The 19,561-nt window shown below is 33.9% G+C and overlaps 1 protein-coding gene across 1 annotated transcript; it reads left to right on the top strand.

Moving 5' to 3' along the window:
* Positions 1-6,746: 6,746 nt before the first annotated feature.
* Positions 6,747-8,085, top strand: SPL (sporocyteless (SPL)). The gene is made up of 3 exons (XM_020698495.2): positions 6,747-7,328; positions 7,423-7,623; positions 7,852-8,085. Exons 1-3 carry the CDS (start codon positions 6,747-6,749, stop codon positions 8,083-8,085), a joined length of 1,017 nt encoding a protein of 338 aa, XP_020554154.1.
* The last annotated feature ends 11,476 nt before the right edge of the window (positions 8,086-19,561 follow it).

The following is a 19,561-nucleotide window of genomic DNA, read 5'->3' on the forward strand; positions in this document are numbered from 1 at the left end:
TATTACAAAGTTTGTAAAAGATATGAAATTTAATCTTCGTACCCAATTAGTAAAACAACATATAGTTGTATTGATTACAAAATTAATCACTCTTCTTACAATATACATCTACCTGACAAATTTATTAAATATTTTACATATATACATATAATAAGAATCTTGAACTAAGTAGAATATTAATTAGTTAAGACCCTATATATGAATGTGGTCTCCTTCAAAGTTGCAAACTTTAATTTGTTTGTGTTGAATGATCCTACATTAGCTAGCGTTCCTCGTCTTCTCTCTAAAACTATTGTTATTGTACCATTTCTTTCTTTCAATGCCAAACACTGAAAGTCTGGTATTGGATGAGCAGTTGGCAAATAAAAGTATTGCCTAAGGATCTTGGTAAACAGTCATTCGATTTTGTTTCTGAGGATCGTCTGTTTGCCGGAAGTAGCGTCCTGATATTCTACTTAAAATTGGTTTTTAATGTCTGCAACCATATGATATTCATTATCCATTTTTATGTTTGTTTTGGTTACACAAATGCTGTAAGGTGAAGGTGCCGATTCATAGTAGTGATGTTATGAACCCCAAGCTTTCAATAGATTGGTAAGATAACTTATAGAAATGTGGGAGTTGGACTTCATAGACGTTCAACATGATCAATAGAAACAAACATCAAGTTATATCCTCACCATACAATACTTGGCAATAGATTTGTTTTGGTGCCCCAACCCACCAACTATTGTGTTTGGTTTGTTTTTTGAGTATTTTGGAGATGAAGACAGCAAAATACAGATAAAATAAATATTTCGCAGATAGAGCGTATATTTGCAGATAGATTTGTTTGTTGGGATTTGAAAGACAAAAATCACTATCCATCTCTTTTATATATTTATATACATATATGTGTGCGTGTGTGTGTATATAGTATTTTGTTTGTGAGTAGAATATGTTACATAGTATTTATATTAATTAATTTTTGTTTGGAAAGCAATTTATATTTTTAGTTTAAATAAAAATTAAATGCACTATGGTAATGTGTTAAAAATGCCTTTGTTATTCGTTATATTCATAGTGATAAATTTTAATAGATAATTCAAAAAACAAAATATTTTACTTAACTATGTAGTACTAGTATATTATTATGTACTTTCAAAATTTGTCAATTATTTCATTCAAGTAGAATTTTTTTAGTACAAAATATTTAAAAGGTTAAAATTAAATATGATTGAATTTAAAAGTTAAATCCAGAACAAAGGAAAAAAAATTTGTATACATTTGACATATAAATTGAGCCCTCCAATGTGTCCTCCATTTTGATTAAGGGTAAAATTCATATTACCCCTTATGATATTCAAATTGTTTAAATAGGCCCTTGTGATAAAAAAAAAATACTATATTACCCCCTGTATTATTTAAAAAGGTGCACACTACCCTTTGGGCATTTGAACATAAATCTTATATTGCAATGACAAAAGCACCCTTTTGAACTGATTTTGGCCCATAAAAAAATAAAAATAAACACCCAAATAAGGCGTCCAAAAATAAATCCTAATATTGAACTGATTTTGGCCCAAGAATTAATGGGCCGAAACCAAATCCAAACACAGTCCTTGTGTTTCTTCATACAACCGCGGATTGATACACCTTTGCCTGTCTGGATGATAAGTTGTGTTGTTTTATGATTATTGTGAACTACAAGAGGTATTTCACTTGTGCGCTATGAGTTGTGAGATATATTTATCCATTTCTAGTGTTATCTATTTTCTTGGAATCACGCCATGTCCTTTATGAGATTTGGATAATGTTTTAATTTTTATTTGTTAGGTTTGGGATAAAAGAATATCAGTTTATTTACTGTGTCACAAGGAACAGGTGACAGAGACTTTGTTTCTTTTTCATGGAATGGGGTGTTTGAAAAGTGTAGCTTTCTGTATGGCAACAAAAAACAGAGATGAGAGAAGAAGTGAGATTTGGCTTAGTTTGCCAGGACTTGCACACAACTCTATATCCCACACAACATGCATACATGCCTTTGATTCTTGCACTTCACCCTCTACAAATCATTAATTATTACACTGTTAATGTGTAGTTAGGTCTGAAAACAAGAAGATTTTGTCATCAGTTATTTTCATGGGAAGAACCTGGCACTATATATGCATTAGGGGTCATAATATCATAAGACCCTTGATGTTGATATTCAGGTTCTAGACTTCATCATAACTCTCCAAATCCTACCCTTTTGGGACAAAAACTCCTCTAACAACACTAATTCAATTTACCTTTTCCAGAACCAATAAATTATTGTTATAAGTTTATTACTATTGATCTTCTTTTACTAGCCATTGTATCACCGCGCATATATATTCAGATAGATGATATCATTTTTTTTAAAGAAAAAAAATCAAATCTAGTGACATTTAAATGAATACTATCAATATAATATAATATTTAAATGTGTAATTATTGTTTTAAAAATTAATATCGTAGTATCACACACCCGTGGATTGTAAATAAATTGTCTGAGGAGACCGAGTTTAGGAGTATTATGTATGGAACGGTGTACTGTGGCTGATAAGATTGGCAAAGATCTCGATTTAAGAGTCTATACTCAGGTTTAGAAACATGGTTTAAAGGCATCGCATTAGTACTCAAACTAACCACTTCTTGCACTAAATTACTGTTTTCTGTTCCACAATGGTGAGAAGCAGAGGATGGTGAGCTACTCCGGCAACCTTATCATAGGGTGTACGGTGCACCGCAATCGTGAACTAACGATATGCGGCCACGTCATCATCCCGGCCCCACTTTCCGTATCCGGGCACCCACGCCTATGCAGAGGAAATTCAAGGCATTAAGAGACAATAAGGAAAGATAGGGAGAGGATTATTAGATTAACAGTTAACGGTGAGAATCTTGGTACAGGCTCTCTCCACTTTCCATGTGGGGACGGACGGATGGTCCCCGAGCTATTATGGCCCGCGTAGAGTGGGGTGCCAATGTAGAGAATCTTTTACTTGAGGGGTGTACGGACGTAAGGCTGGTGGAGGAGAGGCGGGATATCTCGGCACGTGTACGGGAGATAAGTGTTAGGTTGGGATGTGTTTGGGTGTTCGATTTGTCTTGGTTTTGGACAGACACGACGGATTTAGGACTCCTGAGGGTACAGGGGAGACTGCATAGAATTTTCGGGATGCGCGCAAAAGCCAAATGGCGCCTTAGCTGAGTTTAATTAGGTTTTAAATTTATGGGTTCTGCATATTTAATTAGTTTAAATTTTTTAGCATTTTGGGTTTTAAAAAACGATTGATTGTGCCTTTAATATTTTGTTAGGTTCCCTCACAACATATTGTTGTCCAAAAGAATAGACTACTAATCTTAGGACACGTACATTTTTCTTTGTTTTTTGGCCCATACGGTATTGGAAAAGCAAACAGTACCCAAGAGCAGCTGAAGTCAGACCTTCCGATCTAATTTCCAGTTATAGAACTACATATATATATAGAGAGAGAGAGTAATCGATTAGCAAATCTCATAATATATATATATATATATATATATATGTGAGCAGATGTGGACTGAAAGGCCACCAAATCTCACTCTCTATGATTGCTTTTTTATTTGCTGCTTTTAATGTCCGCACATCCTATAACACCCAAATCATTAATATTTTTTTCCATTATTTGCTTTATTCTGCTCAAATTGAGTTTATTTAAGTTGCCTTTTTACAAATTTTAACAATACGATACACTCTACATTTATATAGCTCAATATTTTATGTTATTTTTATGTGATTGATCGAAATTGATAGTTATTACATATACTTTAGGAATTAATTTATAGTGTGTGCATCTCTGATCTTTACATGCCTTTTTTAATTATTTTGAACAATCAACTGAATTTTAAATTTTTGATCCGTTACAGAACTGTGAGATATTTGGGGCGTCCAATTTTAGAGATATTAAAGGAATTGTTAAAAGGAAAATATTTTCATAGCTTTGCAAATAAATGTATGTGAAGAAAATAATGTCAACCCATTGATTCCAAATCTAGCTTTGCATGTTTAGTTTTGAAAAATAATTTAAATGAATTTGTTATATTTTATATAATTGAAAGTGTATTTTGTTATTACTACTAGTATTTATATTTTAAATGTAAGAGACTCATTGCCACATCATGTATATTGGTGTATGTCGATCGATCATGTTTATATTATTTCTCATGCATGGTACCTATAGGGAGCACATATACATATATATAATGAAATTTATAAAAATAACAATAATAAATTTTTACTTAAAAAATTATGGAGATTTTACAATACTTTCAAACGTTTTATGATATATTTTGAAAAGTTTATAAGTCGATTTAAAAATTCTAAAATCTATGATATGTCTATTTTGGCTATATAGAATGACTAAATATTTTTAAATATTCTAAAAGTTATTGGTTCTCATAAAAATAAATTATAAATTAAATATGTTAAACCATCAGTTTATTTAAAAATTATTAATATTTTAATATACCTTTTGATTTTGATGTCATGTCAAACGACTATTTCATTAAAAGATTTGGGATGAAAATTTAATATCTGCAGCCTCTCGTATTTAATACTCGGAAAAATATTATGTTTGGATTCTTTTAAAAATGAAATGGTGGAGTTATTATATTCTACAAAAATCTGAGTCATTGAAAAAGGCTTTTAAAGCTGCTAAAGACAAATGCAAAAGGGTGTGGCAGTAGTAGAAAGTGGAGTGCTCACATCAACCCCATTTGGCATTTCTCAGCTGGTTGGTGTACCTTTTTTCTTTCTTTCTCTCTCTACATCTCTCTCTCTCTCTCTCACACACAGCCACTACTACTGTTCCATTAATTCAAAGCCCACTCTACCTACACGTGTCAGGTTGGGATGTGTTTGGGTGTTCCATTTTGTGCTGGTTTTGGACAGACACGACGGATTCAGGACTCCTAAGGGTACAGGAGAGGCTCTGTTTAGAATTCTCGAAATCTGCGCAAAAGTCAAATGGTTTAACTTTAGGGTTAGGGTTTATGGCCTCTGCATATTTAATTTGTTTAAATTTTTTAGCGTTTTGGGTTTTCTAAAATGATCGATTATCCTCTGCAATAACACAGAATGAATAAGTGTAATTATTTGAAAACACGATTCACAAAATGTGTTTATTTTGAAATAAAAATACAAAACTAAATGTTTATATTGCACAAAAATTAACAGCAACATTGATTTCCATGTCCTCAAGATTCGGAAATATGACATGTCTTGAGGAGACAATCCAAAAATTCAGACATAAGATTTTTTTTGTATTTGAATTTTTGGGTGTATAAGTGTGTTGGGTGTATGAGTGTAAAAAAAAAAGTTGGGGAAATATGGCAAGAAAGAAAGAAAAGTAGTTATAGTCCAAATTGAACAAAACAAACATTCCACATTAATATTTTGTTAGCTCCCACACAACATGATGTTAATGTTGTGGAAGAATAGAGTATTAATCTTAGGACATGTACATTTTTCTTTGTTTTTTGGCATATGGTATTGGAAAAGCAAACAGTACTGAAGAGCAGGTGAAGTCAGACTTTGGGATCTAATTTCCAGTTTTAGAACTATATATATATATATAGAGAGAGTAATCGATTAGCAAAATCTCATAATATATATACAGGGCAAAATTGTGTTTCGATATCATTAAAAAATGCTAATTTTGCTTTTGGTATCACAAATTTTATAAGTTCGTGTTTTGGTACTATTAAATCAAAGATAAGTATTTTTGGTACCAACTTAACAGTAGAGCCTTAACGGCCGTCAACTCATAATTTTGGTTGGAAAAGTCATGTAAATCTGAGGAAAAGGAGAAAAAATTGGTCTTCCAATATTCCATAGTATTTTAGTACAATTAAATTTAAAAATAATTTTTTTGGTCCCATAAAATCATGTACGGCAGAAAATAAGTAATTCAATACAATACAAAATAAAAGATAGAATCCATAAAAATGAAGCAAAATATACTTGTTATAAATACACGATTTGAACTAACTGAAACCTGGTTAGATAAAAATTAGACAAAACCCACTTGACAAAATATAAGTATTGCAATGCACAATTTTCGGTAATTGAAACCTGCCAAAAGACTTCAACCTATATATTTAGTATATGACTTTGAAAATTTTAACTATTAGAGAAAGAAATTATATAATATTTAATATTTTAACATATTATCTTTTTACGTGGAATGGAATTCGGATTCACGATTCTTATTTGATCTGCCTCTAATGTCATATAAAATGACCATTTCATTTGATTAAAATTTGAGCGGTAGAGAGAAGGATATCTAATATATTAAAAGAAATGCAACCCCTCGTACTTAATATTCAAAAAATATTATGTTTGGATTCTTTAAAAAATAAGATGGTGGAGTTATATTCTACAAAATCTGAGTCATTGGAAAAGGGAAAATTGGAAAAGGCTTTCTACGCTGCTAAAGACAAATGCAGAAAAGTGTGGCAGTAGTAAAAAGTGGAGTGCTCACATCAGCCCTTTCTGTATTATGCAGCGTACGGACACACCCGAAAACCTTCATGAAAACCCCCCCACATTTTGCATTTCTCAGCTGTACTTCTACTTCTGGTTGCTACCTTTTTTCTTTATTTCTCTCTCTCTACATCTCCCTCTCTCTCGCTCTCTCTCTCTCTAACCTGTTTCACATAGCCACTGTTCCATTAATTCAAAGCCCACTCTACCTACAACAATGCCTACTTCTCTCCTCATGGCGGCCAATGACCATCAACCCACAAACCCACCGCCCCCCCAAGATCACGATCACGATCTCCACCCAGTACGCCGTAGTTCTGGGAGGAGGAAGCCCAGGGGCTGCGACGGATCATCTGCTGGGTCGTCGCAGAAGAAGAAACAACCGCAGAGAGGGATGGGAGTTGAGAAGCTTGAGCGGTTGAGGATGCAAGAAAGATGGAAGAAAATGACTGAAATCAACACGAAAAACCAGGGTTTTACTGCACCCTCATTTCCTGATCCTGCTTTGATCAATGCTTCTTCTGTTCCTGTTCAGATTTCCAAGTTGGGTGGCTTTGCGGCTCCGGGTGTCCCCCAAATGGGTTTGAGTCAGAACCAGAGTTATCTGGGTTTTCATGGGCAGATGGGTGTTGGTGGGTTGGCTTCTGATCAGCCTCATCATCACACGGATCTGTTTGGAATTGGGTGTTTGAATAATTCGGGTTTTGTTGGTAAGAATGTGAGTGGGATCTCTAAAGAGCTCTCTTCCACCCCAAATGCTGTCAACTGCTACTCCGAACACTGTAATGCTTGCCACAAGGTCAACCTAGTTCATGCAATTACTCAAAAGTTTTTTCCAAAAATAAACCTTAAAATTTGTAGTAAAACATATATATGCATTCTTAAATTTGCAGAAAAAGAAAGTAAACGGTGAGAACTGGGGCGGCGGTAGAGCTGTGAGATCAGACATGTACACGCAAATGTGCAACGTTGGAGACTGCGGATTCTTGGGGTTAAACACAGGAGACAATCAGAATATCATCAACCAAGATAATCATCAGGGCCTTGGAACAAAAACACTTTCGGTACCTCATCAGGTTGGAAATGGCAAGCAGGTAATCAATCTTCATTATCCCTCGTTTCACCAACAGGGCCTAGTTAGCTATTTCATTCTCAACTTTTGAGGTTTGAATGTCATATATAACAATTTCATAGTATAATCTCCATAATCTATGTAAGATTTAGACAAAACCCGCATTTTGATCTTCCCTGTGAATTACTATAATGAATGAAACTGTATATATATTGAAATCATGCATATAGATATGTATATGAATTTGTAGGGCGTAGAGGTTGTGGCAGTGCACATGAAAGGATCAGGATCAGGTGGTTGGGAGGGTGGGAATCAAGTGTTGATGGAGTATGAGTTCTTTCCCTCAGCAGGAGCAGGGAAAGGTGGCGATGAGGTGGTGCAGCAGGAGGGAGGTTCATCGTCAGAAGCTTCTTCTGGATGGATGGCTGGATTTGATCATGCCTCAATCAATTGCATTGATCTTTCTCTGAAGCTCTCTTATTAGCTAGGTAGGTAGGGTAGGAAAGTGGGATACTGGATATATACATACACCTGCAGCAGCTTCTCATGTTTTTAGTTTTTGTCTTGAAACATTTCAGTGAAATGCGTCTTCTCCACACCACTAAAACACAGCCTTTTCTTTGCCTTTTTGGTTGTTAAACTACTTTCACTATCTCCACAATGGGCCAATACATTCTCTCTGAGTTTCTTGCCTCCACCCTTCTCTCTCTCTCTCTCTCTCTCTCTCTCTCTCTCTCTCCCGCTCTTGATCTGATCATCATCATCATGCTTTTTCTTTAATTAATATTTGCCTCACTCTAGTTTAGTTGTACCTGGTAAGTGCTGAAACACAAACTTATGTCTGAAAAGTTTCTGTAAGGGGTTATAAATGGTAATGGTAGTAGTAAGTAGTTAGCGTTAGGACAGGGAGAGACAGGCAGAGGCAGCTGGACTACGTATATTGGCAAAGCTGTACATACAATGTGGACTGTAAGCAGTATAAGTTTGTTTTGCGCAGACGACTCTCTCTGCGCAAATTAAACCAATAAAGCTAGCTAGCTAGCTGTGCCTAATGCTTGCAGACACTAACCAAGCTCTGCTTGCCCAACTTATTCTGATTTGCAGCTTTCGAGCTGAGAAAACTAAGTAGTGATGGGTTTTTACTTTTTATGGGAGGAGAACTTCAAGAGGTGAATATGTTGTTCGGGTTGTTTATATAGAGGCAGAGTGGACGTGGTTTTAGTGACCAACAGAATAGGAAAGGAACCCTGTTTTAGAGTGCGCGGTCTAAAAAATGCCTGGTGGCGGTGAATTTAGACAAAGGGGCGGGGACCATAAGATAGATACAGATATTATGTAATGTTAAATATAAATAAAAATGTAATGATGTTAGACGCCCAATTCCAAACTATGAGCACAACCTTATCTCTTATTTAGTTTCTTGTTTTAGAAAAAATAATATACATATTTTTTTTAATATAGAAAAATATAATATATATATATATATTCAAAGCATAATGCGCATTATGAAATTATAAATTCAAAAATGATAATTTTAGTATCATAATTTAAAATCTTTTGCAATAATGATATCGTAATTTAAAAAATAGGGTGGAAAAATACTATAATAATAAAATATCTACACTTTTAGTACTACTATTAGAAATTTAACCAAAAGGTGACAAGCACTTCACATGGTTGTTAAATCAAGTACCTTCATATAAGTAGCAGAAAAAGAAAAAAAAAATATATATATATTTAATATTTTATAATTAATTATGCAATATATAATCAAAATAATAAAATTTAATATGATTTACACTCGTGTATATAATTTTCTTCATGCAATTTGAGATTTTATTTTTTTTAAATCGTATTCTTTATTCTTATTATTTTATTTTTCTATTTGGACCCGTATATTTTGATGCCACTTAAGAATTGTTAATATAATTGAAAAAACCAAAATTCTAAAAATTTAAATTTTGGTTAAATTTCTAAAATTACAATATGGTAATGTTTTGCTCTTAAATAATTTTTCATTCTTCTATCTATTTTAGTTATCACAATAGATGCATAGCTATATATTATAACACTTTTCGGTCTTTAATAAAGCTCATTTTTCGATAAAGAATTAATTTCAAGAAGTGATGATACTCTAAAAAAATATAATTCACCTTTATCTCCATCAAACACTCTAATGAAGACTTAAAACACAAAAAATAATGAATAATGAACTAAAAAGAGTAGGGAACTTTTAGAGTTTCTTATATTATTTTTCTTATTTAAGAAATAGTATGTTAGTTTTCAACTTATACACACTTGAAACTTAATGTCCAAAAGACAACAAAACATAAATAACGCTGAAAATAATTAAATTAATACATTAACTACGACTAAAAGATTCTTTAAATATAAGAAAATATCATACTTTGCTGTGCTCCATATGGCCAATGCCACCTTAAACTGTTTTTATAGTCTGCATCATTACTTAGCAATTTTCTACAAGGGATTTTCGGACTATAATGAAGAAAGTTTCGACCATCAGTCGTTGTTTTCATCGACGCCCCCTTCCTCTGCCTCTTCCATTACATCGGACTCAGTTCGGGATCCGAAAGAATTAAGGGGCCTGCTTCTCTTGATTCGAGACCGACAAGAACAAACAATAGGCACACGAAAAGGGTTGATAGCAAATGTAGTTACACAATTGCTGCAGGAATGTTCCTTCTCCTGGTTTGTCTAGTAGCTTTGGTTTTCTGGGGGAAGGTTATTGCATTTTAACATGGCTGTTTTTTGCTCCGAGCTGCGGGTCTCAAGACGGTGGCTGGCCGGTAAACGGAAACGTTGTTGAGCCGGAGGAGTACAAGAAAAGGGTGATCATGGAAGGGTTCTTGCAGAGGAATCGTCCTAAGGTACTAGAGAGGGAAGATTCGGAAAGAAAATAAAGTAATTTTTGTTGAGTAGCGCAGGCAAGGTTTTTGGCGTGTGTTTGTACTAGGAGGACTGTTCCCTCTCATTTCCTTCTTAACTGTTTTTTTATTCTTTTGCGTAGTTTTTGGCAGAAGAATGAATCTCGAGATTTTGACAGGAAATAAATCCCTTGTGAGTGGAAAATGGATTGCTTCCCATGTTGTAAGTGTGGATAGGTGCAAGATAGAAGCATAGTTGCAATAGAAGTACTTATCGGATCTAATGTTTATTATACGTGTATGTAGATATTGGAACTCAACGCTCGCAACCAAAAGGCAAAGGCTTCTAAGTCATTTCACACGCAGTGATGTTGTCTGTATGTTAGTTGATAATACCTGTTTATCATTCAAAGCTTTCCGATGGTTGTCTCCGGACTTATATGTTTCATTATCTTACGATTTATTTAAAAATCAAGCATCGAATATTAGTTTATAGTTTGATCAAGTAGTACAATCACAAAAATGGTGCTTATGCTATCATGGTTGTAGTAGGATCAGATGCCAAACCTGATATATATATGTTATATTTTAGCTCAAATAGCTAATGGGGAAAAGATACAGCGGGACGTATTACCATGTTATGTTTGTATTATGAATCATTATCTTGTGGTTATACCTAGAAGTACTGATTTGACATGAAGACTGTGGAAAGTATATATGTCCTCTAATTGAAGTCTTACACCCTTGCTGAAGGAATAGGAGGACGTGATATAAGAATAAAGATAATGCAAAAGTAATTGCATTTTAGATTTGAGGTAAATTTTCTATTTTTCTGCCACAGAAAGGGAAATGCAGGAAGCTAATTAACAATTGTTTAAAATCATAAAACATGGCTAAGCGAAGATTGATGTTGGAATATTGAAATGGTGATACATGGCTGGAAGGAGAGTTTTGAGAACTCAGTCCATTGCTCAAGTAGTCATGCATTTGCCAAAGGATGCAGCTGAGTTAGGAGTTTGATAATATGCATAAGTGGATCCTTCATCTTGCCTGAGAGCCTGGCATTCTAAAAAATGGGTTCAAACTTGTATGTAGAAACCCTTCTGAGCATGTGTGTGTGTGTGGATATAATATTCTTTTTGGAAATCCACACTTCATTGTCCAGACAGCAACCACCACTATATATGCCCATGACTCCTAGGATATTGAATGCACATGCCCTGGACATATTAAACTACAGTGATACTATTTCAATTTTTTTGGATAGCCAGCTGAAGCTCCTTGAGTTTTCATAATATTTTTTGCACGATCATCTTCGTACTAACGTGAATCAATGGTCATCTACTTGGTGATGATATTCTGTGTTTGATATATATAGTTTCAGGGTGTAAGATTTCAACTGGCTGTCAGAAACTTGTCTGACTTAGAATGAGGAAGTTATCATGCAATAGTTGCTGGAAATGGTGTCATGGAGCATGTCCAACATATGTCTAATTAACCTATCAAGGATAATCTTGTCTTTAACATCTTACGAATAGACATTATGGTTAAGCTAAATATACGAGGACAGTCATGTAGTTTGAAGATGTTGTCTTAATTTACTTTCTGATTTCCATGTCTTTCCCTTATCTCCAATTTAAGGAATTATCGACTCTTTTCCTTTTCCTTTTTTGTTGAGTATGTAGAAAAATATTAGTGTCAGCTAAGGTTAATAAAGAAAAGTAGAATGTGGGAGAGCAAGAATGGGAGGTTGAGGACCACATAGAGCAGACACATCCTGACACTATATATCTTGATCTGGGCTTAGGGCTTTGTTATTTACTGTCTCAAGGTACAAACACAAGGAACAGGTGACAGGGGCTTTGTTTCTTTTTCATGGAATGGGGTGTTTGAAAAGTGTACCTTTGAATTACAGTACAGGCACACATTTGATATGGTATGCCACCATATAGACGATTCAGATTTATGCTCAAAGTTGGTTCGCATCCACACCTAAAATCTTACATTGAAGTTCAATGTACACTGTCTGCAACTCAGATGGGCTTTTGCAGTGCTGTACAATCTGCATGCCAAATACTGTAATCACACTCTCTGACTGTGTGTGAGAGAGTATGTATTGGTTGGAAAGAGGAGAGAGATGGATGCAGATATGAATCTCAACTAAGATTTTCGAGAAGAAGTGAGATTTGGCTAGTTTGCCAGGAGTAGTTAGGCTTGTATAAAAGTTGCATAAAGCCACAACTAACAGTTACTCTATATCCCATCATCCTTATGCCAAATCCTCTCACCCCAAGGGACAAATCAATGCCAACCCCTTATTCAAACACACTATTAAAAATCTAGACATCCTAATAAAGTATGTCAGCAGCTTTAATTTCCATACATATATATATATGTATGTCTTTGATTCTTGCTTCCCCCCTACAGTTAAACTCTCTACACTACACTATCATTAAGTATAGTGTTGGTCATCAGTTATTTTCATGGGCATCAATGAAGTAATCTAACATCTACGTCCCAACTTATCCAGAAGCAACGATGTCCAAACGTATAGGTATTGTGGGAAGAACCTGAGCAGCATGCATTAGGGGTCATAATGTCATGAATTCTTGATGTTGATATTCAGGTTCTAGACTTCATCATAACTCTCCAAATCCTACCCTTTTATAATATCATGAAATCTTTATGTTGATGTTCAGGTTCTAGACTTCATCATAACTCTCCAAATCCTACCCTTTTGGGACAAAAACTCCTCCACCACTTCATGTTTCACAACACTAATTCGATTTACCTTTTCCAGAACCAATTATTATTATTATAAGTTTATTACTGTTTATCTTCTTTTATTAGTTAATGTATCATGAAGTACTTGTGTGTATATAGTCAGATGAATATGATACAATTTTTTTTTTTAAAAAAAAGAATCAGTATATGATAAAAGCGGATATAATGATTAACATGAGTGCAAGTGGTGGATGAATATAATAGTATATTGACGGTTAAGAGATAATTTGGATAATTTGAAATAAATAAGTACATTTATTGATATAACTATTTAAATATATAATTATTATTTTAAAAATTAGCGTGTGGTATCAACAGACCATCGCCTGTAAGTAAATTGTCTGGATAAAGAGCAGTGATCTTCATTTCATTTGATTCCAAGTGTATAATACGTAAATTATCAATCGACTATCTTAAACATGGTAGTATCAGAACAAAAATTTATATTATTTAGATCAAAATAAAATAATGTTTGTAAGTATATATGTTACATCCACACGCTCCACGTTCTAAGACTTGTTTGGTGAAATTCAAGCATATACAGATTATAATGAAATATTACAACGAGCTTCTCTGATAATCAGCATAATTGTGAATATTCCTTTATTGCTTAGAAAATTAAAAATACCCATAATGTTAATTTGATGGAATTATATAATTCTTGGATTGAGATTTGAAATTGTCAACTTTGTCCTTGTTGTATATATATATTTTTTCTTTTTTTAGTTAAATTTTATAAAAATATTTGGACGAAGTGGATGAAAAATTTTAAAAGTTTATAAAAAAAACTATCCACTGGGTCCAAGAAAAATTTTAAAAGTTTTTAAAATATAAGTAAAATTATATTTCACAACCATAAAGGGGCTTTTGGCAACTAATTATACAGAACGAATGAAAATTTAATGAAAACTAACATATTGAGCTAGTTGTTAGATGATCATTAAAATCAAGAGATATTGAACCCGATTTTAGGAGTAATTATGCATGAAACAGTGTATTGTCGCTCATAAGATTGGCAAAAATCTCAATTTAAGAGTCTATACTCAGGTTTAGAAACACGCTTTAAGGCATCACATTAGTACTCAAACTAAGCAATTTTTTGCACTTATTTTCTGATCCACAATGGTGAGAAGCTAGAAAAAAAAATGATAACTTAACATGGAAAATTAATTGGCAAAATAAAAGGCATGTGAGGATTATTTATTATTTTTTACATACGACTCGATAAAGTAATTAATATTTTAAATATAAAATATTCAATTAAACATATCAAAATAATTTTAAACTAAATAATGACAAAATTGTAATATTTTGTCCTGTAAATAACAATTTGAGGATATTTCTGATCGAGAATTCATAAATTGATTGAAAATTGCATGTGTAGTGCATGTAAGGTGCTATGTAATCAAATTGCCGATTCTTTTTAATTACAAGACCGCAAATTGCCAAAGTTGATTTGAATAACAGTCAAAATTGTAGTCCCCCTATATTTAAAAGATTAAAATTATAATTTTTTCATAAATAATTGATACACATGAAAGAAAAAAATAGATAATAAACTATTATACATAAATTAAACATGCACCCATATTGATAAGATTCTTATATACTGACCACTTCTTATGTGTAATATCTGAATGATAAGGGGAAAAGCATACGACATCTTATTTAGATCATTTATTTTCAATCCTGCAATAAAACACCATGAATTAAGTGTAATTATTTGAAAACATGCATGATTCACAAATTAAAATGTGTTCAATTTTGAAAAAAAATTTCAAACCAAATGTTCATATTGCACAAATTAACAGCAACATTGATTTTCATGTCCTCAAGATTCGGAAATATGACATGTCTTGAGGAGACAATCCAAAAGTTCAGACATAAGATTTTTTTTTGTATTCGAATTTTTGGGTGTATAAGTGTGTTGGATGTATGAGTGTAAAAAAAAAAGTTGGGGAAAATATGGCAAGAAAGAAAGAAAAGTAGTTATAGTCCAAATTGAACAAAACAAACATTCCACATTAATATTTTGTTAGCTCCCACACAACATGATGTTAATGTTGTGGAAGAATAGAGTATTAATCTTAGGACATGTGCATTTTTCTTTGTTTTTTGGCATATGGTATTGGAAAAGCAAACAGTACTGAAGAGCAGGTGAAGTCAGACTTTGGGATCTAATTTCCAGTTATAGAACTATATATATATATATATAGAGAGAGTAATCGATTAGCAAAATCTCATAATATATATATATATATATATATATGTGAGCAGATGTGGACGGAAAGGCCACCAAAAAATCTCACTCTATCTCATTGCTTTTTTATATGCTGCTTTTAATGTTTGCACCCCCTATTTATTACACCCAAATCATTAATATTTTTCCAATTATTTGCTTTTTCTTTTCCTAATCAAATCGGATTTATTTAGAGTGTGTTTTTACATATTTGACTTCTATCTACTCTACGTTTATAGACCTCACGTTATTTCGATGTGATTGATCGACATGGATTGTTATTATACATATTCTAAGAATTAATTTAGTATGTGTGTATTTATGATTTTTACGTACCTATTTTAGTTGTCTTGAATGATCGAACTGAATTTAAATCTCAAATTCGTTATACATTTGGAGTTGTCAAATTTTAGAATATTAAAAGAATTGATAAAAAGAAAATATTTTGATAGCTTTGTAAATAAATATATATGTGAAGAAAATATGTCAATCAATTGTTTGCAAATCTATCTTTGCATGTTTAGTTTTGAAATGAATTTGTAATATTTAAAACTATTTATGGTTTATATGTAAGAGACTCATTGCCACGTCATACATACAGTGTGTAAGTAGAATGATCATGTTTATACCATGTCTCATGTATGGTATGGGGAGCATATATGTATATATATGTATATGTGTGTGTGTGGACGTAGATGTCTTTCTATTTTTCATTACCAAAATGGACCCACCCTTGGCCCACATAACAATATTCTCTGTTGATGTTCGTTTATTTAAAAAATATTATAAGTTATAAAATAAATATGTTAAATGATTATTTTATCTAAAAATTTAATTTATTAAAAAAATATTTGATATTTTAGCATGTTTCTTTTGTTATTCTTTGATGTCATGTTAAACAATTATTTCATGGAAAAATTTCGGCTGTAAAAATAAGAAATTTAATATATAAAAAAAATGCAGCCTCTCATATATAATATTCTAAAAAAATTATGTTTGGATTCTTTTAAAAATGAAATGGTGGAGTTATATTCTACAGAATCGGAGTCGTTGGAAAAGGGAAAACTGGAAAAGGCTTTCTACGCTGCTAAAGACAAATGCAGAAAAGTGTGGCAGTAGTAAAAAGTGGAGTGCTCACATCAACCCTTTCTGTACGGACACACCCAAAAACCTTCATGAAAACCCCCCCACATTTTGCATTTCTCAGCTGTACTTCTACTTCTGGTTCCTACCTTTTTTCTTTATTTCTCTCTCTCTACATCTCCCTCCCTCTGTCTCTCTCTCTCTATAACCTGTTTCACATAGCCACTGTTCCATTAATTCAAAGCCCACTCTACCTACAACAATGCCTACTTCTCTCCTCATGGCGGCCAATGACCATCAACCCACAAACCCACCGCCCCCCCAAGATCACGATCACGATCACCACCCAGTACGCCGTAGTTCTGGGAGGAGGAAGCCCAGGGGCTGCGACGGATCATCTGCCGGGTCGTCGCAGAAGAAGAAACAACCGCAGAGAGGGATGGGAGTTGAGAAGCTTGAGCGGTTGAGGATGCAAGAAAGATGGAAGAAAATGACTGAAATCAACACGAAAAACCAGGGTTTTACTGCACCCTCATTTCCTGATCCTGCTTTGATCAATGCTTCTTCTGTTCCTGTTCAGCTTTCCAAGTTGGGTGGCTTTGCGGCTCCGGGTGTCCCCCAAATGGGTTTGAGTCAGAACCAGAGTTATCTGGGTTTTCATGGGCAGATGGGTGTTGGTGGGTTGGCTTCTGATCAGCCTCATTATCAAACGGATCTGTTTGGAATTGGGTGTTTGAATAATTCGGGTTTTGTTGGTAAGAATGTGAGTGGGATCTCTAAAGAGCTCTCTTCCACCCCAAATGCTGTCAACTGCTACTCAGAACACTGTAATGCTTGCCACAAGGTCAACCTAGTTCATGCAATTACTTAAAGTTTTTTTCAAAAGTAAACCTTAAAATTTGTAGTAAAACATATCTATGCATTCTTATATTTGCAGAAAAAGAAAGTAAATGGTGCGAACTGGGGCGGCGGTAGAGCTGTGAGATCAGACATGTACACGCAAATGTGCAACGTTGGAGACTGCGGATTCTTGGGGTTAAACGTAGGAGACAATCAGAACATCATCAACCAAGAAAATCATCAGGGCCTTGGAACAAAAACACCGTCGGTACCTCATCAGGTTGGAAATGGCAAGCAGGTAATCAATCTTCATTATCCCTCGTTTCACTCAACAGATACCTAGTTAGCTATTTCATTCTCAACTTTTGAGGTTTGAATGTCATAAATAACAATTTCATAGTATAATCTCCATAATCTATGTACGATTCAGACAAAACCCGCATTTTGATTTTCCCTGTGAATTACTATAATGAATGGAACTGTATATATATATTGAAATCATGCATATAGATATGTATATGAATTTGTAGGGCGTAGAGGTTGTGGCAGTGCACATGAAAGGATCAGGATCAGGTGGTTGGGAGGGTGGGAATCAAGTGTTGATGGAGTATGAGTTCTTTCCCTCAGCAGGAGCAGGGAAAGGTGGCGATGAGGTGGTGCAGCAGGAGGGAGGTTCATCGTCAGAAGCTTCTTCTGGATGGATGGCTGGATTTGATCATGCCTCAATCAATTGCATTGATCTGTCTCTGAAGCTCTCTTATTAGCTAGGTAGGTAGGGTAGGAAAGTGGGATACTGGATATATACATACACCTGCAGCAGCTTCTCATGTTTTTAGTTTTTGTCTTGAAACATTTCAGTGAAATGCGTCTTCTCCACACCACTAAAACACAGCCTTTTCTTTGCCTTTTTGGTTGTTAAACTACTTTCACTATCTCCACAATGGGCCAATACATTCTCTCTGAGTTTCTTGCCTCCACCCTTCTCTCTCTCTCTGTCTCTCTCTCTCCCGCTCTTGACCTGATCATCATCATCATGCTTTTTCTTTAATTAATATTTGCCTCACTCTAGTTTAGTTGTACCTGGTAAGTGCTGAAACACAAACTTATGTCTGAGAAGTTTCTGTAAGTGGTATAAATGGTAATGGTAGTAGCAAGTAGTTAGCGTTAGGACAGGGAGAGACAGGCAGAGGCAGCTGGACTATATATGTTGGCAAGTTATACATACAATGTGGTCTGTAATCAGTATAAATTTTGATGGCGGTATTACCCTTACTTATGCAAAAAGACAGAAAAGTCCCTCCTTTTAGGGGTAGAAAAGCCTAAAAGTTGGTGGGATCTGCGTACCAACACCCGGGTCGGGTCTTCAAAACCCCAACCTGCTCCAAAACCCGAAAAACTACTCGGTTGGAAGACTTGATGCTCCACCATGCAATTAAAAGCAAGGAAGAGTTCAGATGGAAACACGTGGCCTAGTTCATATGTACACTTGAATATTATAAATACTTTAGATATGAGTGATTTTAAAGTAATTTGTATTTATTGATTTCAATTATAAACTTTCAAATCACATATTTCTATCTCGATTTGAACTAATTTAAGTGTTGGAGGGTATTCGTACGTACTTTCATTCTCAAGACCTATTAACAATTTGAGGTGAATACATGGCTAATCTAGACCAGTCAAGGGAGATCGCTTCTTCGATTTGGTTCAAATTTGTTTTATGCAGATGACTTCTCAGTGCAAAACCAATAAGCTAAGCTAGCTGAGTATTGAACAAAGCTTTTTAATTAGCTAGGGTGATTGATGGCTAGACCACCAATTCTTGATTGCCTATATATATAATATTTCAGGCATCCTCTCTCCACCGCTTAATTGATTAACTATACATATTAAATCTCCATTTTCGTTTAATTATGTATATACATATATATATATATATATAAATATATATATATTCAGCCACAACAAAATGAATTCATGACCAATCAAATTAACGTTATTATGAAGATGAAAAAGGGATATATATCAAATTCTTGGATGAAAGTAAGATCGATGCAATTAATTTGTTGTAGATTGAGAGTTTTTTTCTCTTTTTTTTTAAAAAAAAATTAGCGCCTAAATTTATGGAA

This window comes from Sesamum indicum, linkage group LG12 (assembly GCF_026168435.1).
Source record: "Sesamum indicum cultivar Baizhima isolate 11 linkage group LG12, ASM2616843v1, whole genome shotgun sequence".
Lineage (NCBI taxonomy): Eukaryota > Viridiplantae > Streptophyta > Magnoliopsida > Lamiales > Pedaliaceae > Sesamum > Sesamum indicum.